Below are 13,229 nucleotides of genomic sequence, written 5' to 3' on the forward strand. Positions count from 1 at the left end.
CTTTCAAGAAAGAAATACTTAATAAGTTTTTTTTTTTTTTTTTTTTTTTAATCTAAAGCAATCCAAGAAGAGATGAGATGGAATGGAAGAGGCAAGAGGGGGACTTTCTTCTTTTACTAAAAGTGACAGTGGCAAGCCGGTACAGAAATTTTTTGCAACTAGTGAACATATTCACTGGGGTTATACTCTCAGCCACGAAAAGACCTAGCTAGTGGTGTTTGTCTTGTTCTCATCTTCTATGTTCAGAGACAGGAAACTGTCTAAAAGGGAAGGTTTGAAAAGACAAATGAAGACTTTTATCTTTAATGTTTGGACTGATGAAAATAGCGAAGGGGACAGAAGAAGTTGCAAGAGATAACTATGCTTGGCACACAGTGACTTCAATCTACCTAAGACTCAAAAACAGACCAATAAGAAGGATTGTTTTAATTTGAAAAAAAAATTTGACTTCATAAAAGAAAATTAAGAATTGGTATACATATACCACATTATTTAGGCATTCCCCCTCCAAAAAACCCGTAAAATTCCCAGTTTCTATATACCCAAGTTAAATATTTCCACAAATGTTGTTTTATTAAATATTTATTAATAGTTCTCTGAGAAAGATTATATTAAATCCATTTTAGTAGTTGGAAAAATAATTTTGTTACTTAGTGCTTACTTAAATTTTCTGTGTTTAAATAAAATTTTGAAAATGTAAAGCCTGAAAAAAAATGTAAACCCTAGAAAATCCAAGGTCTAATGAGGAGAAAGCAGAATATTACCATTGAGAGCCTCTAACAAAACCCAGCTGTGTCCTTGGGTAGCTGAGCAGAGGTACTCCACCACCTGCCATACCTAACTTACCAGCATGTATATAATAAAGGCAATCTCTCTACAAAACTAGTTTTATAACATGAAATGTCAGTATCCAACATATGCCTAAAACCGTACACAACCTCAAACACCAGTGAAGGGCATACAATAAGACCTAACCAATGACAGGTGAAGCAAGAAATATAAAACTTGTCAAAAACAATCATACTGTAGAGAAGGGAAAAACCGCCCCAAATCTGGAACCCGATAAGTGAAAAATACATCCTTCTTCCCCAGCTCTAGCCTGTCTCTCCAGCATCTATATTCAGGGAACTCCCTTATTTCCAACATTGACAAATAAATCAGAACTAAATTTAAATCATCCTGATCCTCTAGCATGAATTCCAGAAAAAACCTCAATGTCCTGGGACTTATTTCACCCCACATGTTGAAATGTACCTAATCAAGGCGGCCCCAGAAATGTCAGCTTCCCAACCAGCCTGCTGTTGGTGAGCCGTAAGCTGCAGCCCCATAAGGCAGAAAACGCAGGGCCACACCTAAGCTTTAGAGGCTCATTCAACATTGCTACCCAGAGACAAACTCCAAGGAGACCTAACTTGGAAGGCAGCTAAGGACCTCAGTGGAGAGGAGCACAGAGGAGGTTAACAACCACTCTGAGCCAAGCCAAGAACTGACGGCACAACCAGCCAACGAGCTGAAACACATCCAAAGGCAAAACTAAATACTCGCTGTGGGCAAAAAGCAATGAAGTCCTTCTAGATTTCATGTCAGATCCAAACTTTAATGTATGGTTCCCAGTAAGAGGCCTATTAGTTCAGGAGAGTAAAAAGAATCCTGACCTGAGAGACCCCCAAAGGGCAGGCCCTGTGACGAACTCCTTTACTCTTTTCGAATCCAGGATCAGGCTTAGGTGGGTAACACATGGTACCACATTATGGTCTCTTCATGATGGTAATAACAATGGTCGCACTTTGGGGCCTGGTTATTGATGAGCAAATAAACAAATTTGGAGAAATGTCAAGACTTGGAAGTCTAAGGCAAGGCATATTGGAAATATAAATTAGGAAATTTGGAAAGCAATTTGGCAATGTGAATCACCAGCCTTAAAAAAAAATGTCTATGATTGCCACATATCTATCCCAAAGAAACCATCTAAAAACGTAGACAAAGGTTTATACACAAAGGTGTTTATTGGGAGTTACATACAGTGATGAAATTTTGAAAATGACTTAGATGTTTAATGACAGCATTAATTAAAATATGGTGCATCCCAAGACATACTATTATGCATAAAAGTGTTTAATGTTAAGAAAATATCCTCATGGTATAATGCAAAGTGGAATAAAACAAGAGGCAAAATTAAATAAGCAACATAATTGAATTCTATTTTTATAAGTTCTGAATAAAAGACAGGAAGGAAATATGTCAATATATTGTTCTCTCTACATGGTAGAGTTATAAGTATGTAATTCTTTAGATTTTTCTGCACTTATTTTCTATAATAAAGAAATGGTTTTCTAATTAATAAAAGAGGTCAAGACTTTATCACACTACTAGGCATACATGTTAACTCATTCCGTATTTCTTGCAAGTGTGCTCGGTGTTTCTGACCTCACCGCTGTCACTGATACTCCTGCTAGCTCTATCCCAACCTTAGCCATCTCCCTGAGCCTGACTTTGACAAAGCAGTCAAGGAAGGGGCAAGGAAGGACAAGTGGCAAAACAAGGCCTCTGCTTTCCAGCAAGGGAAGGGAAAGATCTGCTCTTTACCTGGCCCCTTCTGAGTGCCAAGTCCTGAGCTGGGCTCTGTCCATGGGTTCTTGTGTAATCCTCACCACTGTTGTGCTCAGTAATCCTTTTACGCCTAGTTTACATGTGAGGACTTTTGTCATCAGCCATGCACATTTATTCTCCTAGAACAGAAGTTTCTGGGTTCAGGGGCGCCTGGCTGGCTCAGTCGTTAAGCGTCTGCCTTCGGCTCAGGTCATGATCCCAGGGTCCTGGGATCGAGCCCCGCATCGGGCTCCCTGCTCCGTGGGAAGCCTGCTTCTCCCTCTCCCACTGCCCCCAGCTAGTTTTCCCTCTCTCGCTGTCTCTCTCTCTGTCAAATGAATAAAAATCTTAAAAAAAAAAAAAAAAAAGAAGAAGTTTCTGGGTTCATTCTTCTTGGGCTGGAACTCCCTGCCTTATTTCCAGGATCAGTCCTTTCCCTCAAGCTCACTTGTCTTCTCTGCTAGTCCACTACTGTTAACTCCACTCCCACCAACTCCACGTCCCTTCCAAGGGTTACACTGAAGATGCCTGAGCAAGACAAACAACATTCCTCTCTCCATCAGGAATGCTTTGTCCAATGCTGGGTCCTTGATTTATCATCTAAAGGCATTCACTGGTTCCTGGAATAACCAGGCCTGCTTCCCATAGCTACTTCATGACCACATGGTTTCCGCCTCTCATCATCCAGGTTATTGTTCTCCAGGGAATCGCAAATGCTACATCACAAATGCAGACACAAACGTGTACACAAAGTATCATGGTTAGCTCTGCCTCCACCACACACACAGTTGCTTTTCACAGGGTTTCCATGAGCCCCTCTGGCCCTGCAGCCCCAACAGGGCTGTGCTGGCCAGACCTGCCAAGTCCAGCGCTGGCATGGTCAGGGAACTGGACCAGCTTCAAAATGCATATCAGCAGAACACTAATGCCAGGATGGTGCTTCTGCCAGAGCGGCACACAAGATGAACTGGAAAGGTGGCTGAGTGAAAGAAAGGCCCAAGGAAACTGAACGGGACTACCATCTCTAGAGTCCAACAGAGACCAGGCTTCATGTGCATGGCCCCTGCCACTGACAATTTTTTACTCATCTCTTTAAATAGTTTCTATGGTCTTAAGTGCTTCTGTTTTTTCACTATATCTCTTGGTGTTATTTGGTTACTACAGCCTAGTTGGCTATCATCCACAGATGAGCATAAATGAGGAGCATTCACATGTCTATAACTGAAGAAAAACACCTGGGGGAGAAAGTCTGAGGCACCCTCCACAGTCACCTCCATTGTCCTGTACATCCATGCTCACCATGGCTGCCTTAACCAGCAGAAACCCAGGCGTGAGGCAACTGCCATCTGCATTCCTCCACCTGCACCCTCACACTTAGAACCCAAAGAGAAGCTTAGAGAAAGCAGGTTTGATGCACAGATCATGGCTGCCCACCATCATTACACCTGTCTGCCCCCTCATCTCCTTACCACTCTCTTTCATTGTCCTGTTCCAACCCAAACCATGGCCTATCCTGCAGCATTGACCTTCCTACTATCCCCAGATCTGTCCCCTGCACTCCATCACCATGGCTTCCTTCACTCTGGCTCCTCATCTTTTCAGTGGATAACATTTCAAGCTCTGGTACTAGAGCATCTAGCTCTAAGTTATAATGGCTGTGTGTCCATAGGCAAGTTACCTAACGTCTCAGAGCTTTAGGCTTCAGTCCCCTCATACGTAAAAGAGGAATAATCATGCCCACCTCAACATGCTGTGAGAATTAAGTTTTGCATGCAAAATACTTGACAGTTCAATAATGCGGGTTAAAGATAATAATAATGGTTAGCATTTATTACTTAATAGATCAGTTCCAGAGGTTGGATGCATTAAGTGTTTTTTCCTACTCAAAATCACACTTGAGAATTCATCCACCCTGCTGAATATCACAGTAATTCAAAAAAGCTAGTCAAAGAAAACTACATACGGTATGACACCATTTTTATAAAACTCAAAAACAAGCAAAATTAAACAATACACTGTTTATGAAACTTGTGGTAAACTACACCAAAAAAGCAAGAGAAGGATAAACACAAAACTCAGAAGAGTGGTTGTTTCTGGGGGATATAAGGGGGATCAGAGTGAGGAGGGGCCATAGGCAGCTTTAAAAGCAGACGTGATATTCTGCTTCTGAAGTTGGGGGGTGGGCTCTCGGGTGTTCATTTCATTATTATGCTTCATAACTTACATATACATTATACCTATTCCTTAATATGTAGCAAATATTACTAGATATGTATGTGTGTATATACAATTATTATTATTATTATTATTCTCCTTTAGGAGGCAGACCAAGAAGTACTGATCACCTGGGTGCTACAGAGAGATTGCTAGATAATTTCTTTACAACACTCTCGTGAGATGGGCATTCTTTTCCTAAATTAAAAATCAGAATATTGGACCAGAAATGTTGAGTAACATGCCCAAGGTTTCATCCCATGCCAAATATCTTCCATTTGCCCCTCCAAATCCATTCTCCATCCTCTCCCCTCAACCTGACACCCTGGGAGACTGACCCACATGGATTGCATCAATGGGCTCCCTGTCACCGGCTCTGGCTGCCTTCAGTCAATGACAAACACTGACAGGAGGTAAGAGAATGGGAGGGCAGTGAAGTAAGAGTATAGCTTCACCTCCCCACCCCCACCGCCATCATGGCATCACCCAAGGCCACAGCTCCTGGCAGGCAGCCCTATCACACAGCCGTCTCTCTCTACATTCTGGGAATGCTCCTCACCTTGCTCCTTCAGGCCTAGAAGTAGTAACATCTCCCCTCCCTGCGGTTTCTAGCCCCGGGATAACTTGGGAATCCAAATCTTGCTGGTTTCCCTGTTTCCTGCCTGCATGATTGTAAACTGTGCCTTCATTAAACTCTTCTCAGATCACCCAGGTTGAGTGGCCATGTGCTTCCTTACTGAGAAGTGGTAGAGCTGGGATCTGAACCTCAGCATCTTCTGTCTATCCTAGGATGCCTCTCTTCCCTTTACTGTGAAGGTGTGCGAGCTCCGAGGAAAGTGATCACTAATGAGGGTAGTTACTGGTGTAATTTTACATTCCTTAGCAGCAGAGTAGAACACTGTTGCTCTTCAGGACTTGTGTTACACACAGCTTAACAACAGGGACACTCAACTGCTATTGCTCAAATTTCTATAGAACCTGGGAACTGTAATAGAAATTATAAGTCCTCTATACATAAGCAACAAAATAAATTTAAAATGAATGTGAAAAGGTGTAAGTTGTAGGCCAATGTTCTCATTGGTCCTATTTTCTGGACCTTCTATCAGTACTCCCCATATCCTCCTTTAATTGACGATCCCAGAACAAAGCACAGGATGCCAACAACACATCTCAATAGGCCCTTGCAATAAAACACACTCAGTGATGACAGTTTGGATAGCTTGGGCTCGCAAAGGCTGAGTATAGTGGGAGGAAACCCTTGCAGTTTTTACCTCCTCATTTTTTAACTGTCTTTCTGGCTCTTTCTGCGTATTTCTATTTTCTGGTGATGTTGCAGAAAGACAGAGCTGGCTAGAAGCCCAATTTATCTCTTGCTGAAATCAGTAGAACAAGAGCAAGTGTTATCAAATAATAAGCTGTGAATATTGGCACCTTGGTTTGATTGGCATTACAGACTATCCCATCTTAATTTCTTGTCATCTTTCCTCACCAGTATGATATCTGCCTTTCTTGCCAGACCACTTAGCATCTCAGTTGCACTGCTAAGAGCAGAATTAAGTGGCAGACACATCAAGGGGCTAACAACTGGTGCCCTTAGAAGCCGCAGAAAGATGGTCATGACAAAGCAGGATGATAAAGACGATGAAGAGGAGACATTCAATGCAACAAAAGTAATCCAGTATTTTTTTTTTTTTAACTAGCTACTTAGGAATTCCTTTTTCAAGCATTTGGTCAACTCTCAATAATCACAGTGGGTAGACTACCTACACTGTGAGCTCTGCCTGGGCGATTATTTACTCTCAGGCTAAATGTTCTATCCTGCCTCTCAATTTCCAGGAACATTCATCAGCTGATCATATCTGAGTATTTCCTTTCTGTTCCTTTCATGTACAAGTAGCTGCAAGCAGATAGCAGACCAGAAGGATAAAAAAAGTGAGCTGAGCATAGCACGGATGACAGTCAGAAAAGATAAGAAGAGAGCCCACCAAGATGCCTATCCGGGCCCCGGCTCATAGTAGGCACTCAGCAAACATTTGTTGAATTCAGTAAATGGAGTTATTAGCAAGTTAAATTGGAAGACTTTTCAGGCCTCTTCCCACTCTGATAGTCCATGATTCCTCAGAAGAAGATGACAGGAAGTGTGGAGAAGAGCCTGGAGATGGGTGCTCAGACCCATCAGGAACACAAAAGAGAAGTTGGAAAGGGCTTACTTCAAGTCAAGATGGATCCCAAAAGAGTTACTAGGACTGTTCCAAACTGTCACAGTCCAGGATGATCCTTGGTCCCAGATGATGCCGCTAAATTCCCACCCAGAGTCCAAAGAGACTGGAAAGCAGTTCTCTTAAGATTTCAGATGTAGACACCATCTGAAGTGAAATTCCAGGCCCTAACTTATTTAGGGAGCCTGAGAAAGGAAGTGTATGTTGGTGGGGGTGATAATACTGTTTTGAGGTCCTAGATTTTATGACGTGTTTTTTCCCCACTATCACAGAAACACAGAATTCAGGATGAGAAAGCCTCTTAGAAATTATCCAATCCAGCCTCCAGTCCAATGGAAGAATTCTTCCTACAGCCTCCCTAACAGAAGGTCACCCCGTCTCCACTGAAAGGAAGCCCACTTTCTCCAAAGGCAGCAGCAAGATTGCTGGACAGCTCCCACGTGGGCAGATTCGAGTCCTAATCTCTAACCATGCCTGCTCCCTCTCCTTTGGGGCAGCTGTCCTGACGCCGGAAGTCAGGAACCACTTTTCTTCCATTTTCATTCCTGCCAGAAAACATCCTTCAATCCTTCAACTGCAGAGACACAGTTTGTAGATCCCCCAATGTGCTGCTCCCCTGACATTATTCTAAGGGCTCGATGTCGTTCTTAAAATGGACTGGCAGAATTCAGTGTTGCAGAGTTGAATGCAGTGGTCCAGAAGTGGCCTAGCTTTCACAGAGGATAGTGGGACCATTTCTTCCCATTCATTTCTAAATTTTCACAACCATCTGTTTGATCATCTATTCTAGAATGGTGCCAGAATTGGCCTCAAGATGACTGGTTCCTCAGATTCTGGGATCTTCTTTCATCACTTACTGGTCCTTACTGGCCTGTCTTCTGCTGGCCAGCTCATCTCTTCTGCTATCAGCACAGTGATACAGTGGACTGCCTTTTATGGCTACTGGTTTGCACTGGGTAGGGAAATACCCAAGTTTTACCTAACTTTATCAAAATGTCTGTTCCTGCTCACCATGAATGCTCAGTCTACCTGGCATGTAGAGGCTCTAAATATTTGTTAAATAAAGAAAGAATGAATAAATGCATGAATATATGAATGCCAAATATCACCTACAGATGATTGTACCAGTTTATAGGGCACACTCCACCCCGACAGGAGCCTGTCTTTTAGCCTCCTGAAGCCAGGACCCAGAATAGATCATTTCTTCTCATCAGTATCATCGACCTAATCTAGCTATTCATTTTCATAGTTTCCCTTCTTTCCCAAAGCCATGGCTAAGCAGAAGAGTGGCAAACACCATCTGACCTGCAAAGTTCTTCGGTTTCTCTCTCCAGACTTCACTGTCTTTGGAACAATTCTGTTCCAGATTTTGTTTCCAATAGTAGTCTTGTGTGAACTTGAGGCCAACAGAATTAAGAAGTAATGGGTGGGCATGATTAGTTGGTAAAGCCTGCAACCTGCCAAGTGCTCACACTCCTGGTAAACAAAGACCCTCGAGACAGAGGCAGCAGGTCTCCAAGAATAATTCTTCCCACTTAAGGTGGCAACAGGATACTTGCCTCCCACCGGCCAGAACCTGTGAAGAATATTTTTTTTTTTTTTTTTTTTTTTGCTCTCAGGGGCACAGGATGCAATGCCTGGGACCACCCTCTAAGAAGCAGAGAGCTTGCATCCAGTACATTCCTTCAATGATAATGTATTATTTCTTCTTTTCTGTGACCTTCCTCTCAGGCCCTTGTGGGTTTCATTCCCCTTCACCCCCTCCTTTTTAATTGCTGCCAATCTATTTTGTCCCATCTTTGCTTAACAAATCAGAATGAAGGAAAGTGTTCTTCTAATTCTTTTACCTTCTACTCTTTAGAAGGTAAGTGTGCATTAGCTGCAGGGATGTGATAAACATACCAGAAAGAAAAAAAAATGTACCCCTCATGTCTCCTGACCCCAATTTCTTCTGACTCTAAAGGAACTGAGAGTTCATCATGGGTCCCCATGAAAACTTCTCTTGTAAATTGCTTTAGAAAATGCCTGGTTTTATGCTTGTTAGTAGTATACTTGGGAAAGGTACTTTTAAAACTGCTTAGCCCCTAGATAACTAAATTGCTAAATTACCTACATCAATCATGGGTGATTTAGTCCATCTCCTTGCCTCTGAGACAGAAGGGAATATTTCTTCTGTACAAAGACCTCCAGGAAAAAAAAAAAGTATTCTCTTCTATTCTTCATCCAAAGACTTCTGCTCTCAAAGTTTAGTTCTTATTTGGATATAACCTGAATCCCTTTCATTGGAACTTAAGACCTTTTATCTCTTTTCTGACCCCCAGCAGATATCATAAAGAATAAAAAGAGAGACACTATTTGACATCTGTTTGTGCACAGCCTTCTGCGGGGGGTCTTCAAGGCTCCCCATTCTAGTCAATATCCTCCCAAGCCCCAAATGACTGTCTTAAATCCCCTGTACCACCTGCCCATCACTGTCTACCAATCCCTTTACATTTGTCTCCCTCGTAGCACTTTTAAATGTAGTGCTTGCCTCATTGGACACCTGCTTCAAGAACCTAATCAGCACTTTCTTTTTTTAAAGATTTTAATTATTTATTTGAGAGAGAGAGAGCAAGTGAGAGAGAACACAAGCAGGGAGCGGGGGAAGGCAGATGGAAAAGCAGACTCCCTGCTGAGCAGGGAGCCTGATGCGGGGCTCAATCCCAGGACCCTGAGATCATGACCTGAGCTGAAGGCAGACGCTTAACTAACTGAGCCACCCAGGCATCCGTAATCAGCACTTTCAACAATTATCCAAGGTCTCCCAGCAGAGGCGGGGCTGTATATGGAGCGCCTCTCTGTAATTACTAATTCTCCTATAAAATGCACAGAGACAAGAAGAAGATTCCAAAAGCCCAAGGCACCACTTCTTATTTGCCACGACAAACACTTGCCAGGCTCCAGCTCCACTAAGTGGCAGAGAACAGAAATCTCCCTGGCCAAGGGCAAGGATGGGAGAGTCCTGGGGCAGGAGTCAGGAGGGCAGAGTTGTAGGCCAGCCACTGCCTGCTCACTGTCCTGTGAGCAGCTCTCATCCCCACTAACCCTGATTCCTAAGCAGAACACAACACGTAGCTGCCGAGACTGCTTTTCAGGGCTCTCTCGGCTCTCACATGCTGGGATCTCTGAGTCTACAAAGGCCTCTCCTCTCCCTTCTTAGAAGATACAGGTCATGGCCTTGACATGTCTCTCTCCACCACCAACATGACCAGTACTACCTGGAAACGCTCAGAAACCAATGTTTCTCAACCTGTTAAAATTATCATCATTCCCTGCCCTAAATGAGCTTTTTAATGCTTTTTTTCTTTAATTGCCCCACCCAATGAAATTTTTAAAAAATATTTTTATTTATTTATTTTAGAGAGAGAGCATGTGAGCAGGGAGAGGGGCAGAGCGGGGAGAGAGAGAGAGAGAAAGAATCCGACGCCGACTCCCCACTGAGCATGGGCCCAATGCGGGGCTCGATTCCAGGACCCTGAGATCATCACCTGAGCCGAAACTGAGTCAGATGCTCAACTGACTGAGCCACACAGGCACCCCCCAAGTGACGAAATTTTAATACCATGAATACACTGCACACCTTTTTAGGTGCAGTATGTATATCTGTGCTTAATACATAAAAAAAGCAAGCTTTTCACTAGGCCCCCCCCCAACCAATTTTCAACCCCCTTGGAGGCAATATTAACCCTGCTGAAAATGTGTGACAGCGACTGAGCTGAGGGTTGCATCTAGCTGTGTGATACAAGTGCAGTTATTCGCCCCAAACCCCAAACCCCAAAAGCCATAAACACATTCACAAGCCAGAGGTTTTGAAAATAATCCATTGCACAAGCCAGAGTGGAATCAGCCAGACTTTCCACTTCGCAACTTCCCACCCTCCTCCCCAGGCCATAGTTTCTCCTGCTCCAGCCCCTGTCCTTGTTCTCACCTCCGCCCAGGGCTCCCACTCCATTCATATGGGTCCCAGCAGTAACAATGGGAATGATAAGAACAAGGTGAACTGTGGGTGATGTTCCAGGAATAATTAGAATCCACTTCAAGGGCAGAAACAACTGGGCCCCTGGCAGGATGGAGCCTCATTCCAACTCACTTGCCTCAGTCCAGCTCCTCACTCCCTCCCCTGCAGGACATTCCCCTCCACCTTACCTTGGCACACTGGCCAAATAGGTCACGAGTTTCCGCAGGTCTTCCTGTCTTATTCTGTCATGATTGCTCCGAGCTGGAAAAGTCAGGATGGGTCCGCCTCGCTTATCACGGCCCCCTGCAGGGAGGAAAAGGAGGGCTGTTAAGAAAACCAGCCAGACGGGGCGCCTGGGTGGCTCAGTCGGTTGAGCGACTGCTTTCGGCTCAGGTCATGATCCTGGAGTCCGGGGATCTAGTGCCGCATCGGGCTCCCTGCTCGGCGGGGAGTCCGGCGGGGAGTCTGCTTCTCCCTCTGACCCTCCTCCCTCTCGTGCTCTCTGTCTCTCATTCTCTCTCGCAAATAAATAAAATCTTTAAAAAAAAAAAAAAGAAAGAAAAGAAAAGAAAACCAGCCAGAAAGTGCGCTGAAAGTCCATCTGAGTGCTGGAGGAAACAGGCAGAAATATGGCGCCCAGAGAAATGCTGTCACTGGTTAGGTGAAGGGCATGGGGTTTGGATGTGGTTCACATGTGTGACCTTGGGCAAGTCTTTTGACTTCTCTAATATCTCACTGCCAAGTGCAGATGAAAATACTGATGAGCATTTTACTGGGTGGCCGCCAGGACTGAGGAGCTGGCAAATGGGGAAGCACTTTGAAAAGTAAAGCTCTCTACAAATGCGAGATGATAATGAAGGTGATGTTCTCTTTTTGAGAACACAAGCTATTGAACGGTCTATGGTCTTTGGAAATTTAACCTTCAATTGACTTCTCTTTGCAGACCTCTGTGAGGTAGAAGGGCTCAGGATTAACTGACTACCGTGCAGAGAAACCCTTAAAGCATCCATCCAGGACATCACTGCTGGAAGGTGTTTAGATTCATAGAAAAGATGTTAAGTGTTCTCTGCACAGCCGAAGATCCACCCCTGCCTGTCTGCCTGCCTGAGGTGCCACCTGTCACTCCTGCTGGAGGAGCACAGGAATCTTTATCAGGAACAAGGATGCTCAAGGTCTGAATCACTGCAAATGCATATGTACACACTATGATTATAAATGTTTTCTAAATATCATATTAAAAAAAGCAGGAAGGAGTACAGTGAAATGATGAACATTGTTGCTATTAGAAGGCTGGGATTTGACATGGTTGCTTTTTCTTTCCTCTTTTTTCCTAAACTTTCCATTCACTATTTATTCTATCATTTAAAAATTTATCCTTTAATGGGCACTATTAGGAAGCAGGACCAAGTTTCTCAGGAGGGTCACAGGGGACAAAGCTAAGGTATGTCCTTACAGGCACTGGTTATTGCAAAAGAAAACCTCTATGTCATGATCACAGACCCCTGCACACATCCCAGGCAGCTGCCCAACATCCTCCAGGGTGGGGACCACAATACAAGAAGGAGGAAGCATTGGCATGGCCATCGCCAATACTGGAAAAGAAGCTTAAGGCTCAGCGCTCTGAAGAAGGAGCTCTCGCAAGGACACACAGAGCCTCCCAGGGTCCCCACCCAAGTCTGAGCTCATGAATAATGTTTCCCTCTGACCGTGGGGTCCAGAAGCCATACAGACAGAAGGGAAGCTCGACAGACAAAATCCAAACCATTCCAGGATACTCCTGAGGAGGAAATAAGAAGACTGCATAGAGAAAAGGATCAAACAAGATCAGGGCCACTGAGAGATCTGCCCTGACTAAAAAAGATGTTTCAGCAGCACCACCACCACCCCCAGCCCTACACCGGAGCAGATTTGTGTAGATATACCACACAGTTGGACCCAAGCCCCCAGCTCCAGATCTTCCATACCACAGGCCTGGCTCTTTGTATGAATAGCCACCCCCAACTTGTCTGCTTTGGAAATGATCCCCATTTCCCAACTGCCTTCCACATGAGGAAAAGGAAGCAGAAGGATTAGATGGTAGTCTCCCATACCCTCAACCTTCCTCTCTAGCCTTAACCCACCCTAAGGATTTTCACCCTTGGATGGTTTTAACTGTAGTTGCTGCCTTTATTCCTGACCGTCCACGGACACAGTAGAGCCATGAGAACATG

General features: G+C 44.1%; 1 protein-coding gene across 7 annotated transcripts in view; it reads right to left on the bottom strand.

Moving 5' to 3' along the window:
- Positions 1–13,229, bottom strand: part of KALRN (kalirin RhoGEF kinase) — a 648,894-nt gene that overhangs the window by 437,561 nt on the left and 198,104 nt on the right. For all 7 annotated transcript variants that reach the window (XM_034999991.1, XM_034999993.1, XM_034999994.1 and 4 more), the window contains exon 3: positions 11,208–11,322. In XM_034999991.1, the coding sequence (XP_034855882.1) occupies positions 11,208–11,322 (115 nt within the window). The remainder of the gene's footprint in view (positions 1–11,207; positions 11,323–13,229) is intronic.

The sequence above is a fragment of the Mirounga leonina genome, unplaced genomic scaffold (genome assembly GCF_011800145.1).
Source record: "Mirounga leonina isolate KUSES-001 unplaced genomic scaffold, KU_Mleo_1.0 Mir_115, whole genome shotgun sequence".
In the NCBI taxonomy this organism is placed as follows: domain Eukaryota; kingdom Metazoa; phylum Chordata; class Mammalia; order Carnivora; family Phocidae; genus Mirounga; species Mirounga leonina.